This window comes from Schistocerca cancellata, chromosome 3 (assembly GCF_023864275.1).
Source record: "Schistocerca cancellata isolate TAMUIC-IGC-003103 chromosome 3, iqSchCanc2.1, whole genome shotgun sequence".
In the NCBI taxonomy this organism is placed as follows: domain Eukaryota; kingdom Metazoa; phylum Arthropoda; class Insecta; order Orthoptera; family Acrididae; genus Schistocerca; species Schistocerca cancellata.
Window position 1 is genome coordinate 226,654,186 of NC_064628.1, and position 18,881 is coordinate 226,673,066.

The window sequence follows — 18,881 nt, forward strand, 5'->3', positions numbered from 1 at the left end:
GGGGCTAAGAAATGAAAGAGGAAGCCGCCTGGTAGAATTTTGCACAGAGCATAACTTAATCATAGCTAACACTTGGGTCAAGTTTCATGAAAGAAGGTTGCATACATGGAAGAACCCTGGAGATACTAAAAGGTTTCAGATAGATTATATAATGGTAAGACAGAGATTTAGGAACCAGGTTTTAAATTAAAAGACATTTCCAGGGGCAGATGTGGACTCTGACCACAATCTATTGGTTATGAACTGTAGATTAAAACTGAAGAAACTGCAAAAAGGTGGCAATTTAAGGAGATGGGACCTGGATAAACTGACTAAACCAGAGGTTGTACAGAGTTTCAGGGAGAGCATAAGGGAACAATTGACAAGAATGGGGGAAAGAAATACAGTAGAAGAAGAATGGGTAGCTTTGAGGGATGAAGTAGTGAAGGCAGCAGAGGATCAAGTAGGTAAAAAGACGAGGGCTAGTAGAAATCCTTGGGTAACAGAAGAGATATTGAATTTAATTGATGAAAGGAGAAAATATAAAAATGCAGTAAATCAAGAAGGCAAAAAGGAATACAAAGGTCTCAAAAATGAGTTCGACAGGAAGTGCAAAATGGCTAAGCAGGCATGGCTAGAGGACAAATGTAAGGATGTAGTGGTTTATCTCACTAGGGGTAAGATAGATACTGCCTACAGGAAAATTAAAGAGACCTTTGGAGAAAAGAGAACCACTTGTATGAATATCAAGAGCTCAGATGGAAACACAGTTCTAAGCAAAGAAGGGAAAGCAGAAAGGTGAAAGGAGTATATAGAGGGTCTATACAAGCTCTATGTACTTGAGGACAATATTCTGGAAATGGAAGAGGATGTAGATGAAGATGAAATGGGAGATATGACATTGCGTGAAGAGTTTGACAGAGCACTGAAAGACCTGAGTCGCAACAAATCTCCGGGAATAGACAACATTCCATTAGAACTACAGACAGCCTTCGGAGAGCCAGTCCTGACAAAACTCTACCATCTGGTGAGCAAGATGTATGAGACAGGCGAAATACCCTCAGACTTCAGGTATTGACAGATGTGAAAATTACCGAACTATCAGTTTAATAAGTCGCGGCTGCGAAATGCTAACACGAATTCTTTACAGACGAATGGAAAAACTAGTAGAAGCCGACCTCGGAGAAGATCAGTTTGGATTCCGTAGAAATATTGGAACACGTAGGGCAATACTGACCCTACGACTTATCTTAGAAGAAAGATTAAGGAAAGGCAAACATATGTTGCTAGCATTTGTAGACCTAGAGAAAGCTTTTGACAATGTTGACTGGAATACTCTATTTCAAATTCTGAAGATGACAGGGGTAAAATACAGGGAGCGAAAAGCTATTTACAATTTGTACAGAAGCCAGATGGCAGTTATAAGAGTCGAGGGACATGAAAGGGAAGCAGTGGTTGGGAACGGAGTGAGACAGGGTTGTAGCCTCTCCCCGATGTTGTTCAATCTGTATATTGAGGAAGCAGTAAAGGAAACAAAAGAAGAATTCAGAGTAGGTATTAAAATCCATGGAGAAGAAATAAAAACATTAAGGTACGCCGATGACATTGTAATTCTGTCAGAGACAGCAAAGGACTTGGAAGAGCAGTTGAACGGAATGGACAGTGTCTTGAAAGGAGGATATAAATGAACATCAACAAAAGCGAAACAAGGATAATGGAATGTAGTCGAATTAAGTCGGGTGATATTGAGGGAATTAGATTAGGAAATGAGACACTTAAAGTAGTAAAGGAGTTTCGCTATTTGGGGAGCAAAACAACTGATGATGGTCGAAGTAGAGAGGATATAAAATGTAGACTGGCGATGGCAAGGAAAGCGTTTCTGAAGAAGAGAAATTTGTTAACTTCAGTTATAGATTTAAGTGTCAGGAAGTCGTTTCTGAAAGTATTTGTATGGAGTTTAGCCAAGTAAGGAAGTGAAACATGGACGATAAATAGTTTGGACAAGAAGAGAATAGAAGCTTTCGAAATGTGGTGCTACAGAAGAATGCTGAAGATTAGATGGGTAGATCACATAACTAATGAAGAAGTATTGAATAGGATTGGGGGAAGAGAAGTTTGTGGCACAACTTAACTAGAAGAAGGGATCGGTTGGTAGGACATGTTCTGAGGCATCAAGGGATCACCATTTTAGTACTGGAGGGCAGCGTGGAGGGTAAAAATCGTAGAGGGAGAGCAAGAGATGAATACACTAAGCAGATTCAGAAGGATGTAAGTTGCAGTAGTTACTGGGAGATGAAGAAGCTTGCACAGGATAGAGTAGCATGGAGAGCTGCATCAAACCAGTCTCAGGACTGAAGACCACAACAACAACACTGTCTTCGATTAACGAGGAGTTAACGATAGAACACGAATTGTGTTCGGTCGTTTCTTCATCGAACAATTCGCTTCCAACTTCACACTAACGGCCGCTGTAACTCATAGGAAGCAATGAAAATTCTATTCATGGCAAAGGATATAAGGAAGGTAATTAATTGTGAAATAATAACACACGACTAAGTATAGCAGATAGGTCATCTATGACCAGCAAATAGGAGTATATTATAGGGTGTAAAATAGCCTCTACCAGTGGCAATTGAAGATGATTTATTGAAGACTGGACCGGTTTCGGACTTGTGACCATCTTCAGGTGGTATACATTCAGGTACATGTTTTCATAGGCTACTCAGTATTGCAGATCGCTAATTAAATCGAAGACAAATGATGTGATGATGACAAAATAGACATCAATGAAGCATTTGGAAATGACTAAGCGACTTGTGTTGCAAAATACCATAGTACTTACACAAAACTGGTGTACTGATATCGCTGTCATAGTACATTGCCACATTTTTGCACAAAAATATTTCGTTTTTTACATGTTATCTGTATATTAGTTATCATTCTATGGGTAAAATGCAGGAATACATTATACTTACATCTGCGAGCTCACACGGGGAAGTTAATTACCGAATCCGTTACAAGACAGTTCAACTATCGTTTGTTGTAAACCATAGAGACTAGTAATTCTACAACATTCCAAAAGCCTGGTTTCTTTGATAAATGTTTACTTTGATTACGAAGAAAAAAATTCAGTCTCTGGTTTTCTTTATAGTTTTGTCACATAGAGTGGTTTAAATAGGACTTAAAAAATGTAAAAGTTCTAAAAGTCCAAAATAAAAAGTACTGGAGGACGTAAAGGACAAATCAGCTGTGCAGAAGAGCGACTGTGCTATCTTTTCGTCCCGTACCCAGCAGCCACCTCCTGCCTCTTTGCCTCTTGGTCTTAAATGCGTTCGCTGACTTTTGAGTGCAAATACAGATACATAGATAAGAGCAACGGAACGTCCGTGGGAAATTTCAAAAGAGCGGGATGAAACAAAGGGCCAGATAAAAAAAAGTGCGGGTTCGAGAGCAGTGGGCAACATTATGAGCAATTACTCGGCATTTGGAGAGGGCTTTTCAAAAGAGCTGCCGCACAATGGGAGCGACGACCGCCGACGGGACGAAGCAGGGGAAACGCCACACAACAACGCACGCAGCGTCAATGACGGCCGTTCCATTACAGCCGTGGCCCGCCCTGCGATACAAATGGCCGACATGTTCACGGTCCAGCTTCACTGAAAGAGGGTAGCGGGCACCCATTGTGCGCCAGGGCTCAGTTTAATGCAATATCGGCCGTAAACTCCCGCTTTATCCTTCCTTCTCCTATGCTACCTGTGTACCGCAAGACAAATCTATTCTTTCCTCAGCTTCTAGTTAAATTTTCACATATTATGAACGAAATGTCTACATCTTATTATACTGTTCATATCTATACCCTACTAATGCGTGCTGGCTTACGGCGAACACATTTTCAAGGTTTTGCAGTTGCGTTAATACAAATTGCACATTAATAGCAAATCGGTTACTGGCTCAAAACTGCTTCCAATTTCTCTACATTGTGAAAATGATGCCATGGTAAAAAGACTACGGCTAAATTTGTTGTGGTTTACATTTTTCGTAGCAGCTATAGATAAATTTCTAGATTTGTGGTAAGTTCCTAAGGGACCAAACTGCTGAGGTCATCGGTCCCTAGGCATACACACTACTTAATCTAACTTAAACGAACTTACGCTAAGGACAACTCACACACCCATGCCCGAGGGATGACTGGAACCTACGACGGGTGCAGCCGCGCGAACCGCGTCAAGGCGCCATAGACCGCGCGGCTACACGGCGCGGCGTAGCAGCTGTATATGAATTGTAGTACAGAACAACCCTTGTAGTCCGTCACCTTTGGAACTGGGGTATGGGTCGGAAAGTTAAAAAGGCCTGATTATCAGGAAAGTACAGAAAAATAAGTACAATAATCTGGTTGACGTTGAGTTCTTTACTGGTTTCACAGTCTTTGCTACACTGGGCAATCCACTCGTCGGCTTCACTGGCAGGGACGTTCGACTGCACAGTTTGTAGATCTTTAGCGATTTTCTGCGTGCCTTTGTTTTGCCCGTCATCGATCTGGTTACTTTCAGTCATAACTTCTGGCCAAAGCTTGCGCCCAGATTTACGCATGCGCAAGTTTTTAGTTCCTCTAAACACTCAGCAGTCTTATAGATATCATCTTTGACGTTGAGGGATTTCTTAGCTTTAAGTGCGTCACAACCTTCTTGGAACTTTTCTAAAATTGAGCCTTTCATTAACTCCTCATATTGATATGATGGTGCGTCGTCCAACAGCAGTATATCACAAACATGAAGCACTTTTGTTTCAAGTCTTTTTCGACAGATACAAAAAAAAAAACTCGTCAAAAAACTAAGATTTGAAAACAATGCAGTCCATCCATGCAGATTTTTGATTACGGTAATAAACCGCCGAGGAAGATAAATTAGTAATGTTTTTAAAAGTCCTAGGCTTCTTACATTTGCCATTATCGAACAGGGGTAAGTCTGTGCGTACCATCGGCGTTGCTGCAAGGAGCAACGGTTAGGTTATCTTTGTTTCTAAGTTTCGTTCATACCACGGTTTCATTGGATGCAAGGAGCGTTTTGTTTGGCAGCATTTGATAGTTTAGGCCCGCCTCGTCTATGATATAGACTTGACAAGGTAACAATTCATTTTCTTCGAGAATTTCTTGAAACTTCACGGGAAACTCCTCAGCCGCCAGGGCATCACCAGATAGCTTTTCACCAAAAATTGAAACAAACCGAACTCCAATATGAAAAAGTTTCACGACTCTGCAAAATTCATATGGATTCTGAATGGCATAAACCTGTACTTGAAAAGTCAAGTAATTCGGTTAATATTATAACGAACCCACCTAAGAGTGTAGAACAACTCGTCAATGATAATCTTGCGAAATTAGTACAAACTAATCGCCCTATAGTGAAATTATTTATTTCTTGCGTATTGTCTTGCGCATTAGGCTACATGCCTCGCCTTGAAAATAAAACACCGATCAAAATGCTGTTTTTGATTATTTATTGCCGTTTAGAGTAGTCAGGTGACGAAATATTGCGAAAACATTTTGAAAGTGCCCTAAAATACCACCAATCTATCTTTTCGAACATAAAAATTATTTAGATTCTGAAACATATTCTACAGTTTCACCTTATGCACTATCGTAAATTTTGTACGCGAGCGAGAACACGACGTAATTTCCCCATAAATCGATTTGGAAATCGATGTTTAAACGTCTGGTAGTGGTTCAAAAGATCAAAATGTGGGAAATTTTACCGATACTATATTTCCAGTGGTAGGAAAACACTAAACTGAGAGGTCAGGACTTCCAATGGTACGAGCTAGAAATAACGTAAATGCCGGGAAAACATAAAAACTGAAAATCTAAAGGCATATTTTACTACAATTAGACTGCTACGTTAATAATGTTTATAACAATGGCCAGGTACTGAAACAACAGTATAGAAACGAACAGGAGGGAATGGCGATCAGATGACAATGTCCTAAAATTTTCGAAATCAGATGAATGGGGAAATGCTTGATGCCCATGCTGACATAAAAACCTGCAGGCGCCTCCTGAGCTCGCGTCTGGTAGTGACTGAGGGAACCCTGACGCCACAACTGTCACAGACATCATGCGTGCTCATGTGTCACCTCCAATGTGAAAGAATCGCCGTGCCATTTTTCATATGGACAAATCTCATCCATACGGGACACATTTTTCAGTGACCTGTGTGCTCGATATTGAGGTACTGTTGCGGCCATCAAGGTTCCAGATCTGTCACCTCTAGAGCATTTGTGGGACTAGCTTGGACGTCAACTCCATCCCAGTGGAAGTATCCAGGCTATCAAGGACCAGTTACAATATTTGTGGGCCAGGTCGCCTCGTCAGATAATGCGAGAGTTTCGTGACACCCCTCCCAATCGAATTAGCGCGTGCATCCAGGCCAGAGGAGTTCCAAATACCGGACTAATAAGTGGGCTCACAGCACCAAGTTCTTTGTAAATTTTACTCGATTTTAATAATCACTGAAATAGCATGATACAAGCTGTCAATCCGTGACGTTTCATTCCGTGTCGACCTCCCCTTCTGGATGCTTCACTTTTTGTGTCAGGCGGTGAGGTAATGTGTGTGTGTGTGTGTGTGTGTGTGTGTGTGTGTGTGTGTGTGTGTGTCTGTCTGTCTGTCTGTCCGTCTTCCTGTCAGCTTATGACCTGGTTCAAAATGCTCTACAAATCTTTCAATGCTTAAAACTAAAAATGTACATTAAGCACTCTATAGAGTTAACAGGTGTATAATAACTCATGGGATACATGCGAAGCATCCTGACATCCTCCCAACGCGACCGCCACGACAATGCTCTCTCGCCAACATCCGAGCCCATATATTTATATTTCCTTGACAACTCACTGTAATTTCGTCGTATTTTCCATTTTGTTGGCGTAGATCATCGACGTGAACTTACTGGCTAAACATGTTTCAATACCTAAGTCATTTTCAAATGGTTCAAATGGCTCTAAGCACTATGGGACTTAACATCTGAGGTCATCAGTCCCGTAGACTTAGAACTACTTAAAACTAACTAACCTAAGGACATCACACACATCCATGCCCGAGGAAGATTCGAAACTGCGGCCGCGGCAGCAGCGCCATTCCGGACTGAAGCGCCTAGAATCGTTCGCCCACAGCAGCCGACAAGTCATTCTCAATAGCTCAAATTACTTCTTAGCCGATGGCTGAGTCCTCTAGTAGGAGGCTTGAGGAGATACGCACTCCTGCTACATAATGACACAAACATCGGCTTGAGGCATAATGTGGGCTATTGAGAATGACTGAAGTGAGCATTGAATGACAACCTCTGCAGTCAAATACACTACCAACTGAGCCGCCAGAGAGTGTCTCCCTGCAAAACTAATTAATATTAATGTCATGCTAAATGTCTTATTATTGTTGTCATTAAACATGTTTATTACTTATGTTGGTAACTACAACTATCCTCATAATATTATCTCATATGTACGCACTATATATGACTGAACTACATACACACACAGAAAGTGAAACGGCTGGTAAACAAGGTTCAGTAATATTTTTTACATATATGTAAGAGGTGATCGAAGTCCTAATCTAGCCAGACTAAGAATAAATAAATAAAGAAATAATACGCATAACGCAACGATGAGCTAGAACTGGAAAGACACTGCGCCACAGACCATCAATCATTAATCCGGTATTCTGGGCAGCCTGTGTGTGGACATCCAGCGTCTTCCGCGGTTGCTGAGGAAATTCGGTGACCAACCCACATATCCATCTAAAGAAAGTGACACACAAAAAGGTAAAGTGCTAGACACACGTAACATAATTTAAACGGTTAGTAGACACTTGGTTCAGATAACTTTTCTTTCCATCTTAGGTTAATGTGAAATGACAGATCTCAGTCCACGGAAATACGTCACCGCTTATTCAGAAATGAACCAGTGTTCGTCACATTTGCCCCACTAGATGGGGCGGAAACTCTAAGTAAATAACAACAGCCTAATCTCTCCGTTATAGCGTACTTACAAAGTATCCTCCTAAAACCGAAGCTCTTCCCTGAAAGTGTTCAAAGCCTCGCTTTCCAAATCAATCTATCTTCCCCAGGTAAATTTGTACCAGTCAATACAATATCGCCTTTCTCTCCCCTCTTATCTCCTTTCCTATGCTGAAGATCCTCGGGAGGACGACGGTTCAATCCCGTCTCCAGCCATCCTGATTTAGGTTTTCCGTGATTTCCCTAAATCGTTTCAGGCAACTGCCGGGATGGTTCCTTTGAAAGGGCACGGCCGATTTCCTTCCCCATCCTTCCCTAACCCGAGTTTGCACTCCGTCTCTAATGACCTCGTTGTCGACGGGACGTTAGAAAATCACTAACCTAACCTAACCTGAAGATCCTAAAATCCAAACATCCACGAACTTGATACAACGGCACAATCCTTTCACCGCCGACATCTAGTCCTCGCTCTGTAAGCGTTCATTCCGGCACATCTCTCACCTACACATACCCCACATTAGTTAAAACCGAAACATTAGTAGCTCTCCCCCCTCCCCCCTTCACCAAATACACGATTATGAAATTCGTCCAGAGATCACACCTGTCCTTCCTCTTCTAACAAAACGATCTTTACTGTGCGTTCCATGGTCTTCCCCCTCTCGACCCACGTCTATTTCAATCTGCTCGTTCAGGGTCTGGTTCAACATCATTCCAACATAACAGCTTTCCTAAACACATTCTCAGTAGCAATCACTTCATCCGCAAAATCAGCAGATCCTACTATGCGCCATCCATACTGCGTGACAGACAGAAAATCAGCGATCATCAATATCACCAACAGAGCCAAATATAGGTGGAAACCATCATCAAGAGAAACGAATTTTCACTTTATAAAACTACTTAGAGAACACACTTTGTATTTTAATTTTTAAATTTTACGTAATTTATCAGTTTTCCAGAATTTTTAAACCGCTTTTATACATATTTTAAATCTCTTTGCCAAGCAGTGAATGTAGGAGTTACGTATTGTTGGTAGTCCACCCCTATCCCCCACTCGTGAGGTATGCTTAGATGAAGGAATAATAAAAGAAAAATTCAGCTCAAGGGGTCTGTACCAACATGCATTGCTTCGGTTATCTTTTATCCACCAAGAAAACTATGAGTCAATTACATTTAACAAAGGACACCAATAATTAGCAAATATACAATATTCGGGTGAACCATCGGGAAAACCTTCCGCTCTAGAAAGTCTACGCTCTACTTTGGAGAACTCGTGTCACTGGAACCTCATCTCCCAACATTCGACCGGAAGTGGTAAACAGTAAAGAGAAATCCATAGCGACAACCTCTGGAGCTCATCCTCTGTTTAGCTCTCAGGAAGAATATCCACTACTGGAGTTGAGGAAGGGTTTCCAAAAGACAAAGCAAGAACTCGTAACACTACCACAGGAATCGAGACTACAAATATGGCAGGCTAGGACCCATCATCTCGGAGCGCGGACGACACCTCACGAAGGGTACGCTCTTGACCACGCAGAACTAAGGGCCACTTCGAAGTCTCTGAACCGACTCCGTCCTGGTGTCACACAGGGCGGAACTAATCTCCAGAGATCGGGTCTCGGTGTGAAGTCTCTCTCCTGCGTATGTGGGGCCCACTTCTTACACTGTCGTCTGTGCCCTGTCTCGTACACCATAGAGGATTTAGCTACGGCTGCAATCAGTACAGTCGATGTTGAGAATTTCTTGTCCGCAGCTGTCTAATTTTTGTAATTATTGTATTTTCCTTTCTTAGTTCACCACGTGCTATATGTTGTTCAGTTCTGACACGGAAATAAAATAATTGACAAAGAACTTCCCAAAATCCCGAGAAAAAAAGATAAAGCGGAAATTGCGATATGCGTTACTTTGACTGTTGACTTGAAGCATAACGCGAGTATGCGTTGGATACTTAATCAAAATGCTGACTACATCGTCATATCTGTAACCGTAAATGAAACAAGCAGTTTTCATTGCGCGAATATTGTAGCATTACGTAACTGGTCAAAGCCGATGAGGTGACAAGTCATGGGATAGCGATATGCATATATACACAAGGCGGTAACATCGCGTAAATAAGGTACAAAAGGGAAGTGCATTGGTGGAGCTGTCATTTGCACTCAGGTGATTCATGCGAACAGGTTTCCGACGTGATTATGACCGAACAACGGGAATTAAAAGACGTTAAACGCGGAAAGGTAGTTCATTCCATTTCGGAAATCGTTAGGGAATCAAGTATTCCGAGATCCATAGTGTCAAGAGTGTGGCCAGGCTACAAATTTTCAGGAATTACCTCTCATCATGGACAACGCAGTAGCCGAAGGCCTCCTTTAACGAGCGAGAGCAACGACGTTTGTACAGAGTTGTCAGTCAGCACTAACAGACAAAGAACAATGTGTGAAAAGACTACAGAAATCAATATGGAACATAAGACGAACGAATCTGTTTGTACATTGAAGTGAAATTTGGAGTTAAGGGGCTATGGCAGCAGACTACGGACGCGAGTGCCTTTGATAACAGCACGACATCGCCTTCAGTGCCTCTCCTGGGCGCGTGACCTTATCGGTTGGATGACTGGAAAACGGTGGCCTGGTCAGATGTGTCCCGATTTCATTTGATAGTAACTTATGGTAGGTTTCGAGATGACGCAGACCCCCCGAATCCATGGACCCAAGTTATCAAATCAAATGTTCAAATATGTGTGAAATCTTATGGGACTTAACTGCTAAGGTCATCATTCCCTAAGCTTACACACTACTTAACCTAAATTATCCTAAGGACAAACACACACACCTATGCCCGAGGGAGGACTCGAACCTCTGCCGGGGCCAGCTGCACAGTCCATGACTGCAGCGCCTGAGACCACTCGGCTAATCCCGCGCGGCCCCAAGTTACCAACAAGGCACTGTGCAAGCTGGTTTTGGCTTCATAATGTTGTGGGCTTTGTTTACATGGAATGTACTGGGTCCTCTGGTCCAACTGAACCGAACATTGACCGGAAATGGTTATATTCCGCTACACGTGGAGCATTTTGCAGCCGTTCATTGATTTAATGTTCCCAAACAAGGATGGAATTTTTTTGGATGACAATGCGCTGTGTCACCAAGCCATAATTGTTCTCGACTAGTATGAAGAGCGTTCTGGACATTCCGAGCGAATTATTTGGCCACCCGAACTGCCTGACATGAGCCCCATCGAGAATATATGGGACATGATCGAGAGGTCAGTTCGTGCAAAATATCCTCCACTGACAACAATTTTGCAACTATGGACAGCTATAGAGGTAACATGGCTTAAAATTTATGCAAGGGACTGCCAACTTGTTGAGTCCGTGTCAAGTTGAGTTCCTGCAAAAGATAGTCTGATATGATATTATACTCGGAGGCTACAATGAAACTGGTATAGGTACGCATATTCAAATACATACGTAAACAAGCAGAATACGGCGCTGCGGTCGGAAACGCATATACAGTGTGAGTCACTAATTATTGCAACCTAGAATAACTCCTGAAGTATGATACTAGCTGAAAAGTTTTTGGGACAAATGTTGCATGGGACAACGGGGGCCATAATATGACGTTCGTTTTTTGTTGCTAGTTGGGGTCCCGTCAGAGATATGAAGGTCAGCTTTGTTTCTTAGAATGGGATGCTACCATTTGGTACTTATTTTTTGATAGCGACTATCGAGACGAATCGAATGATGTGTAACAGTAAGGTCTTTGTAGGTCAACGAAGGTCAAAAAGGTGGCATGATCGTCCATTTACAGAAGGTGTTCGAAGTGATGACCAATGGTGTCAATCTAGTGCTGCAATCCAAATGGTTCAAATGGCTCTGAGCACTATAGGACTTAACATCTGTGGTCATCAGTCCCCTAGAACTTAGAACTACTTAAACCTAACTAACCTAAGGACATCACACACATCCATGCCCGAGGCAGGATTCGAACCTGCGACCGGAGCGGTCACGCGGTTCCAGACTGAAGCACCTTTAACCGCACGGCCACACCGGCCGGCTGCTGCAATCCTCTTATCATGGGTTGAGTGGTATTCCTCATCACTTCGGCACTTAATCGAAGCACATGCTCTGACAATTCTCTCTCGTATGTCGCGCAAATAGTAAATATTCGCCGAATTCGGCGTTCCCATCTAACGTGCCGTTGACATGTAAACACCATTCGACGGGTTCGCAGTACAGCACTAATAGGAACGGTAAGAATAATATCGGCGAATTAAGCGAATGTGAATGATGTGTTCCTTCGAAGAACAAGTCTATTTGCTCTCATTTACGGAGAATGCCAACGAAATTCAGTGAGAGCTACAGACTTATACGCTGAAAGATATCCTCAACATACTCACCCTACACGTAGTACATTTAAATATACGTATGATAAATTTAGAACAGCTGTATCTTTAACGTATCGGAAATATATCCGGCAAAGGAAAGTTACTAACGACGGAACGTAAATTGGTACTCTTGACACTGTGGTTCGAGATCCTTGTGTTAGTTCGCGTCAAATCGCAAGGGAATCTTGCTATATCAGTAACTGATACGGATTATATGTGTCGCATTGAATTCTACCAATGGGTTCAAATTCAGATTCAGAGGGATGACATATTTATTAATTTGATTTTATTTAATAACAAGGCTACATTCACGAACCATGGAAATGTTAACTTGCATAACATGCATTATTGGCCAACTGAAAGTCCATGTTGGCTGCGGCAAGTTGTACACCAAAAACCGTGGTCGCTATGGTTTGAGATTCTGGAGAACAGAATTATAGACTCCTAATTCATCGAAGGAAATCTACATAGTAGGAATTACATCACATTCCTGCAAGAAACATTAGGTCTGTTAGTTCAAGAAATACGTTTAGGAACAAGGAACAGATATCAATAGGATGGGCGTCCGGCACATTTTTCGCTGATGGCTAGAAATGAGTTGCTGAGACAATTCCCAAATCGTTGGGCTGGATGCCAAGCAGATGTGTCGTGGCCAGCTCGTTCGCCTGACTTTACGCCTCTGGATATTTTCTTGTGGGGATTCGTAAAAAAACATTGTGTATAATGATGTTCCAACTACACCTGAAGATATGCGAGAGAATTCTCAGAGCATGTGCTTCGACAAGAGCCGATATAATAAGAAATACCACTCAGTTCATGATAAGAAGATTGCAGCACTGCATTGGTACTTATGGTCATCACTTCGAACACCAATGGACGATCATGCCACCTTTGTTACCTTCGTTGACCCTCAAAGAACTTACTGTTACACATCATTGGATTCGTCTCGATAGACGCAGTCAGAAAATAGTACCGACCTATAGCATCCCATCTGAAAAAACAAAGTTGATCTTCATACCTCTGGAGCGGCCCCACCTAGCAACAAAAAAACCAACGTCTTATTATGGCTCCCGTTGTCCCATGCATCTTTTGTCCTACAAACTTTTCAGCTCGTGTCATACTTTCGAAGCTATTCTTGGTTGCAATAGTTAGTGACTCACCCTGTGTAAGACAATAAGTGTCTGGCGCAGTTGTTAGATCGGTTACTGCTGCTACAATGGCAGGTTATCAAGATTTAAGTGAGTCTGAAAGTAGTGCTATAGTCGGCGCACGAGGAATGGGACACAATATCTCCGTACTACCATTTCACGAGTGTATCGTGAATATTACGAATCCAGTAAAATACCAAATCTCCGACTAGGTTGCGACCGGAAAAGGATCCTGCAAGAAAGAGACAACGACGACTGAAGAGAATCGTTCAACGTGACAGAAATGCAACCCTTCCGCAAATTGCTGCAGATTTCAATGCTGGGTCATCAAGTGTCAGCGTGCGAACCATTCAACGAAACATCATCGATATTGACTTTCGTAGCCGAAGGCCCATTCTTGTATCCTTGATGACTGCACGACACAAAGCTTTACGCCCCGCCTGGGCCCGTCAACACTGACTGTGGGCTGTTGATGAGTGGAAACATGTTGCGTGGTCGGATTGTATCGAGCGAATGGATGTGTACGAGTAAGGAGACAAGCTCTTGTATCTATGGACCCTGCAAGTCAGCAGGGGACTGTTCAATTGGTGGAGGCTCTGTAGTGGTGTGAGGCGTGTGCAGTTGGAGTGATATGGGACCACTGAAACGTCTAGGTACGACTCTGGTAGGTGACACGTACATAAGTATCGTGTCTGATAACCTGCATCCATTTATGTCCATTGTGCATTCCGACGGACTTGAGCAATTCCAGCAGAACAATGCGACAACCCACACGTTCAGAGTTGCTATAGAGTGGCTCCAGGAACACTGTTCTGAGTTTAAACACTTCCGCTGGCCACCAAAGTCCACAGACATTAGCATTATTGAGCTCTCCACCTCCCTCTTATTCTTACGGATTTATGGACAGCCTTGCAGGATTCACGGTGTCACTTCCCTCCAGCACTACTTCTAACATTAGTCGAGTCCATGCCACGTCGTGCTGCGGCACTTCTGCGTGCTCGCGGGGGCCCTACACGATATTATGCAGGTGTGCCAGTCTCTTTGACTCTCCAGTGTAAGAGCCCGCATCTCGTGGTCGTGCGGTAGCGTCCTCGCTTCCCACGCCCGGCTTCCCGGGTTCGATTCCCGGCGGGGTCAGGGATTTTCTCTGCCTCGCGAGGGCTGGGTGTTGTGTGCTGTCCTTAGGTCAGTTAGGTTTAAGTAGTTCTAAGTTCTAGGGGACTGATGACCATAGATGTTAAGTCCCATAGTGCTCAGAGCCATTTGAACCATTTTTTTTTCTCCAGTGTAAGATATCCTATAACTTTTGTCACCTTAGTGTATTATGTAAGGGTCCTATTCTGGAAAAAATATTAATACACTCATTTGGAGGTTTACAGTTACTCAATATTTACTGTAGCAACAGGACGTATGGAGTGCATGAAATGATTACATTTAGAGATCAACAGCACAGACGGTTCTGAGGTAACAGCCATGGATCCATGCTGAAGCACCCATAGCAGTACGTGGTGTTGCCTCCATAGGCCGTACTGCAGGCACTGACTCTGGCATCCAGTCGATTGTGCAGGTGGCGTTCCTGATATTTATTCCACGCCTGCACCACCTGTTGACGCAGTTCTGTAAGAGTTAACGGTTGACGAATCGCACGAGTCACTTCTCATGCCATCATAGCCCGTAAGTGCTCGACTGGAGACAAGTTGGGAGATCATGATGGCCGGGGAAGTTGATGCACGTCTTGCTGTGCATATTGAGTTCCACAGGCAGAACGTGGGTGAGCATTATCCTGTTGGAACAAGATATCACCTTCCTATTGCAGGAGCGACAAAAGAGCGGGTCTAACAACATTCTGCATGTTCCGAACGCTCTTTAGCTTCCCTTTCAGAAACGTCAAAGTTGAACGAGAGTTGCAGCTTAACGCACCGGGCGGAGCCAGTGTGTCCTGGACCAATGTATTGTATGAGACAGCGCTCGCCAGGTCTACATCGTACGAGCAAACGACCATCATTTGCGTGCAGACAGATTCTGCTTTCATTGCCGTAAACCACATCGTGCTATTCCATCTTCCAAGTAATCCTCTGACGGCAGCAGACGAATTGTGCGCGTCGATGCCGTGGTGTGAGTGGAAGACGGGATAGATGTGTACGTGCCTGTAGTCCCACTGCAACAGTACGTGTTGACATGACGTCATCCTTTCATTGTGTTGTCAGCTGTACGATCTGCCGCTGCTATCCTAACAATACGACTATCCTACTGGGCATCTGTGCTGCGTGGACGTCCAGAATTTCGACTACAGGTGTGAGAATGTTCATGTTACCACTGATGCATCGTTGCACAACCGATACAGCATCACATCACCCTTTACCCCCTATCTTTTCAAATTACTGAACGTAACAGTAAGTTTTGTCAATACTGTTCTCTTCGTGATCTTTCTGTTTTATATCAAAATTACAATAACTGTGATCGTCATGTAGACATGTTCATTTAAATCTCTTCATGTTAGCCGTTTATTGTTAATAAGTAACCAAATCACAATAGTTTCAAGTTATTTCTTACATAACTTTCACATCCCACTTCCCTACTTAAAAGGTTTTACGATTATCTGGACAGACTGCAGATTGCGTGATTCCATTATTAGTGAATGGTTTAATGGCACTTTCCGTACTCGTATTGCACCTAGAGAGAGCTATTTATGTAATATAAAAAGCGGCGTGCTTTCTTCTAGCTCATCCTGTTGCAAACGATAGTAATCAAAGTAGGCATGTAATGCAGAGTAGCGCTACGTTTCTGCTGTTGCACAGGTAAGCCATATCACTCCTAGAGCCAGGTTCAGAGACGGTTTAGTGCGGTTAAGGAACAATGATTGTTTATTCGTTTTGCACAGATTTAGATGACCTTCAGTTGCAGTTTATGTTTAGCCTGTATGCCTATTAAATTACAGCTGCTAGGCCAAACGAACTATCGTATTTGGACTATTGTGCTAAAAAATATTGTGTTATTCTATATTCATAGTAGTAGGTAGGTACACATTACACCATGTGATTAGCTCAGTCATGATTCATAAATCTTGCAGAGCTACGTATGTAAACATTGGTTTGGTTAACATAATACCGATGTTGTGTAACTAGAATACTGTATCAATGTTCTGTATTATAAGTTCAAATGCAAAGATTATGCATAAAGTTAGTACAGTTACATAGCAGTAACATCTAGAAGTTGAGATTTGTTGAGACTGCATAAAGACATTGACACTACACATTGAAAGTCCAAATACGGAAGATTCACGTATTCTCATATAATGCCTTCACATAGGCAGCTAGAAGCATAAAGGTTGCAATTGTTTAACGATGCTTGATTTCAGCCACTGTTTTCAACATCTTTCCAGATATTTTTACGCAAAATTCATTGTATTTCTACGAAATAACATTGCAAACAACACAGACATGCACAACATTTAAGAAAGGGTATTGAACTTCATAAACAGTGTTTTATTCACATCTGTAGCCCAGCAGTCAGCATGTCTGACTATCACACGGAGGTCGTGAGATCAGCTAACGGTACTGCCAGTTACTTTCCCTTGGCGGAAGGACTGAGCCGAGTTGTATTCAGCGTCGTAAGGCCGACTGAGGAGCTATTTCAATGAGAAGTAACGCCTCCAGTTTCCGTGAAACTGGCAGCAGACGGGCTGTAGTGAATCGACCCCATACCAATCAAAACCGAATCCAAGGGACTCCATATTGCGGAGGATGACACGTCGACCGGACATCACCACGTTGTTTTCTGGAAATGTCAGCTAAGTTATTCTGTACTTTGTTTTATTGAAGAGATAATTTTAAACGGCCACTTACGCTTGCGACACATCGTACGTCCTCTAGTACACTACTCTGAAGGCTGGTGCTTTGTCACTGGCTTTTGAATCACTTACACTTTCGACCTTTAACTGTTGTTGTTGTGGTCTTCAGTCCTGAAACTGGTTTGATGTAGCTCTCCATGCTACTCTATCCTGTGCAAGCTTCTTCACCTCCCAATACTTACTGCAACCTACATCCTTCTGAATCTGCTTAGTGTATTCATATCTTGGTCTCCCTCTACGATTTTTACCCTCCACGCAGCCCTGCAATGCTAAATTTGTGATCCCTTGATGCCTCAGAACATGTCCTACCAACCGGTCCCTTCTTCTTGTCGTGTTGTGCCACAAACTCCTCTTCTCCCCAATTCTATTCAATATCTCCTCATTAGTTATGTGATCTACCAATCTAATTTTCAGCATTCTTCTGTAGCACCACATTTCAAAAGCTTCTCTACTCTTCTTGTCGAAACTATTTGTCGTCCATGTTTCACTTTAACTAGCGGTCGTAAAATAATACAACACACATATTAAGTACGTTTTTCTTTTTGCTGTTTTTTTTTCTTCTAAACTGAACGCCGTTGGACAAACTGTTTACGTTAATGTGCGGTGTCTTCTGTGCACAGAGAGTGATGGCGGCGTCCTGGTGACTGTTGCAGGTGGAGGAGACGTCGATGGCCAATGCGACGGAAGAGGCGGGCGCCGACTCGGAAGACGACGCCCTCGAGACGCTCAGCGTGCTTCTAGTGGGTGAGGCTGTGGCGCGTCGCGCACTTGCGAACCGCTTCTCGCCAAGCTTTCAGCGCGTAGCTTCCAGTTGACACAACGGCGGTCCGCTACGCGATGCATACAGCCGCTTCTCGCATGTCTGGATTCCAGACAAGACAAGTGGCCACTTACCGACAGTAAATGTCTCCACAACCTACACACCATGAAAGGTATAAGAAATTATGTCCATCAAATCCAAACAACTTTTTGTAAATCACAATGTACAGGGCTACAATAAATGATTCAGTAACTTTCAAAGTTAAAATTTTCGAAATTATTTTGTGTACAAATACACTCAAGACAAAAAAAAGGACGCACGACGAAAGAATTATGAAAATTGGCCACAAACTGATATTCATACAGGTATGGACGTAAAATGCAAGACTGTGAACTTTGGCCGTCGAAGGAAGAATGTGTGACGCTGCAGCGCAACTTGACCGTGCAGCTGGCAGGGATAATGAACTTGCGATATGTCTTTGCGGATTTCATTGCGTGAACTCAGTTGCACAGTGACTATGCCTCACAGGCAGGCGCGTTGACAGTATATGCAATTGCCAGAATTTGAAAAAGGATGTGTTACTGGACTCAAAATCACCTGTTGGAGTAATTGGAGAATCGCTCGACAATCGAAGAGGAGCGATGCCGCTATCCGACGACGCAGGCAGGAATGGATGAACTAGGGCCGAAGGCAGCCTCAGGGAGGAAGCGGTCGGGCTAGAGAGACGACAGAACGTGAGGACCGAGTAATCGCCGAAG

General features: G+C 43.0%; 1 protein-coding gene across 1 annotated transcript in view; it reads left to right on the forward strand.

Moving 5' to 3' along the window:
- LOC126176685 (dopamine receptor 1) overlaps positions 1 to 18,881 on the forward strand; it is a 1,014,936-nt gene that overhangs the window by 807,877 nt on the left and 188,178 nt on the right. Inside the window, exon 3 of the mRNA XM_049923847.1 lies at positions 18,017 to 18,107. Within this exon, the coding sequence (XP_049779804.1) occupies positions 18,032 to 18,107 (76 nt within the window). The 5' untranslated portion in view covers positions 18,017 to 18,031. The remainder of the gene's footprint in view (positions 1 to 18,016; positions 18,108 to 18,881) is intronic.